General features: G+C 38.4%; 2 protein-coding genes across 6 annotated transcripts in view; one reads left to right on the forward strand and one right to left on the reverse strand.

The window, feature by feature from the left end:
* Positions 1–32: 32 nt before the first annotated feature.
* LOC108750155 (PDZ and LIM domain protein 4-like) lies at positions 33–1559 on the reverse strand. Of its 2 annotated transcripts, none has more exons than XM_018489422.1 (3): positions 1462–1559; positions 1193–1352; positions 33–680 (listed from the first exon to the last, which is right to left on the reverse strand). In XM_018489422.1, the coding sequence occupies exons 2-3, from the start codon at positions 1310–1312 to the stop codon at positions 501–503; spliced, it is 300 nt and encodes a 99-aa protein (XP_018344924.1). In that variant the 5' UTR covers positions 1313–1352; positions 1462–1559; the 3' UTR covers positions 33–500. The 2 variants fall into 2 exon arrangements, with proteins under 2 accessions (XP_018344924.1, XP_018344925.1); XM_018489423.1 differs by having other exon boundaries at positions 1193–1341; positions 1462–1552.
* Positions 1560–2123: 564 nt separating this feature from the next.
* The window catches only part of LOC108750153 (probable G-protein coupled receptor CG31760), a 240262-nt gene continuing 239385 nt past the window's right edge, over positions 2124–3000 (forward strand). For all 4 annotated transcript variants that reach the window (XM_018489417.1, XM_018489418.1, XM_018489420.1 and 1 more), the window contains exon 1: positions 2124–2470. The gene's annotated coding sequence lies outside the window, so the exon portion shown is untranslated. The remainder of the gene's footprint in view (positions 2471–3000) is intronic.

The following is a 3000-nucleotide window of genomic DNA, read 5'->3' on the forward strand; positions in this document are numbered from 1 at the left end:
AATTATAATATGAATGTACATAACGTGTCTCATCGCGTTTCCTTGAATTCATCCTCATTTATTCTTGATTGTATTATCTAATCACATATTGTTGGAAGGAGAAAGAATTTAATTGCGGATCACTTAATTGTGATTAAAAATGGCCTGGAACGCGCCTTTCGATCGATAATTGACTAATTGCGCTCGATCAAGTGAATCAATTGCCGACATAATTTCGCAACATTGTCTGACTAAGGCCTTGATCGTCGCGACTTAATGCACACCAGATGCATGCCGGAAAGGTCGGGCCAAAGCGTACTGTAAATTTAAACATATGGCTTAAAAATCTCGCCTTGTCGATATTTTCCGTCAATTTTCTTTTATTTATTTCGTTTACAGTATGTCGCATTTTCGACTCACGATATCACGTGCAGACTTTTTCACTTTCGTTTACGCACTATTGTCGCAACATCGGATTCAAGCTCGTAAAAACATAAATCAACGGCAAGGGGAAACCATTATTACTTCTGTTGCACGATTTCGTGACTTTGCACAATAGATAAAACGATATCATTGCCTATGTTGGCAAACTTATCGTAGACTTGCATATGTGTGAGTTGACTTATTGGCTCTCCATTCACGCGGATTACTATGTCGCCCGCTTGCAAACCAGCTATATGGGCCAGGCTTCCGATCGTCACCTTGTCGAACAAACGTGCTTAATAAGAAAATAGGAAAAGAAACATAGATATCATTTCATTCGAAAATTATTACTCAAATGCTTCTCGCAATTAATGTGATTAAGCTGAAATCAGACTACGCATTGAGAATGAAGATCAAAAATTGAAATTTGACCAATAAAGAAATTTTAATTTCTTTGAGATTTTAATAATTGGTCAAATTTCAATCTTTCATTCTCAATCGTTAATGCGTAATCTGATATTGGCCTTAGACGTTTACATTTTAAGACTTATGCTTTATTAAGGAATACATCGAAAAAGAAGAATCATAAGTAAAATGAAAATATATAAATAATGAAATAAATTGAGCTCTCAAGAGCAAATTACTTATGAATATAAATTAGTGACTGGCGACGCAGTCACTGCGTCTATTTTTGCTTTCAATCTCCTGACACTAATTTATATTCATAAGTAATTTGTATTGTTGAGTATCTATAGTCATAAAATTCAAACATTAATAAATTATGTCTTACTCTGGTGACGGTTAAAGGAAAAGTAAAGTCCACACCTCCGGAGAGTCGAAAGCCCCACGGTTGATTCTTACATCGTAACAGTTTAACGTCTGTAGTGATGGTGGCATTGACAGCCGCCATGGAAACTTTAGCACAATATTTTGTTTTGCCTGAAAGTAGACTTTGCACACGTACTTTCCGATTATCCGTAAAATTGCGACCAGTTTTTTGTAAATCGGATGACGTAGATTTTAATCTTAGAGAATGCTAAATCTGTCCATTTTACTCACCACGACAATCTTGTCTCTCAGATCGGGCTTACGACAACACGAGATCGAGTACGAATAACAATCAAGGATTGCTGATCGTCTTTGGTCTCTGCATCGCGGCGTGATTCAAATTTCACTGCAGAGAGAGAGGGGGGGGGGGGTGAGAGAGAGAGAGAGAGAGAGAGAGAGAGAGAAAGAGCTAGATTAAAGAGTTAAATTTATTATAAGCTCTAGAATGGTTTTTAAGTGTTAAAAGAACAATTTAATTAAAGAGTACATATTTATCATTAATTAAAAGTACATATTTATCATTAATATAATACAATATAATATAATATAATTTAATTACAATTATAATTATGCAAACAAAAAAGAAGAGAGAGGATAAATGAGGGAAATGGGGAGGGGGGAAGAGAGAGCGCCCGCGCTGAGTACTATTTTCAGTACGACAATGGGGATGACATGCGCGAGAGATGTGTCCACAGTTTCACACTGCAGATACGCGCCAGATGAATCGAGGAGACCGCAAGACGATCAAATTGTTTCCTCATCGAAGATTGACAATGAAATTAACGTATTGATTAATGCTGTATCTGACTTCCTCTTGATCAAGTTAACCATCCTTGAGCCTAATTCATCTTAGCGTTGCATCGTAGCACTCTTCATATAATCGTTATTTTCCTCTCGCCATATTACGAACGTATCAGGGCGAGGGCGACATTTGATTTCGTGCGAAGGGCGCACGCCCCAACGACGAACTGATCCCCGACCCCGACCCCGGTACCGATCCCGGCGATACAGCTGAGTCCTCGCCGTGTCACGAGCGAATCTAGTCATTCGGACTTCGCTCTTCTCGAGAAAGATCTTCGTAGACTCGCGTACCCTGTACCCTAATTGTACTTCATGAATTTTATTGTCGTACGCGCTACCGGGATCGCCGTGCTGATAAGTCGCATGCATTTCGTCTGGCTCATCGATAATCGTTCTTTCGGATCTTTCGCTTCACGCATCCTACTACGAGAAAAGCAAGGTGCGTTAAATGTCGAGGTTTAGTGGGGCGATTATCCACTGCTCGCTGGATACGATTTGCGTTCCAATGTATCCGTAATCCGATATTTTTTCATCTTTGTCACTTGCTTCCGTTGCTTTGTTGTGTTTTCGTTTTTTCGTTTTGAATTATTTAATAGATTATACTCGCAGAGATGAGAAGGATGAACATTCTTGAAAATATTAGGTTTTAAAACTGTGCGTGGACCTTCTCTTTCGATATGCCATGAAAAATTTGATTCACGCGTATTTTGTATACACACATTTTCTCATTTGTTTTTTTCTACGCACTTTTTGACGTACTTCTCGATATTTCGTACCGATAAATTAGGCAAAGTGATGAAACTCACGAGCTTTGTACAGTTTTTCACAATTAGTAACGTTCGTCATGTGCCTTTTGCAAAATATTATAATATAGTAGTCGGTAAAAACAACAAACAAACCAGTAATTTTTGAACTTTAAAATTTTTCACACACACACGCGCTCGCGCGCGCGTACGCACACACACACAC

This window comes from Trachymyrmex septentrionalis, unplaced genomic scaffold (assembly GCF_001594115.1).
Source record: "Trachymyrmex septentrionalis isolate Tsep2-gDNA-1 unplaced genomic scaffold, Tsep1.0 scaffold33, whole genome shotgun sequence".
Lineage (NCBI taxonomy): Eukaryota > Metazoa > Arthropoda > Insecta > Hymenoptera > Formicidae > Trachymyrmex > Trachymyrmex septentrionalis.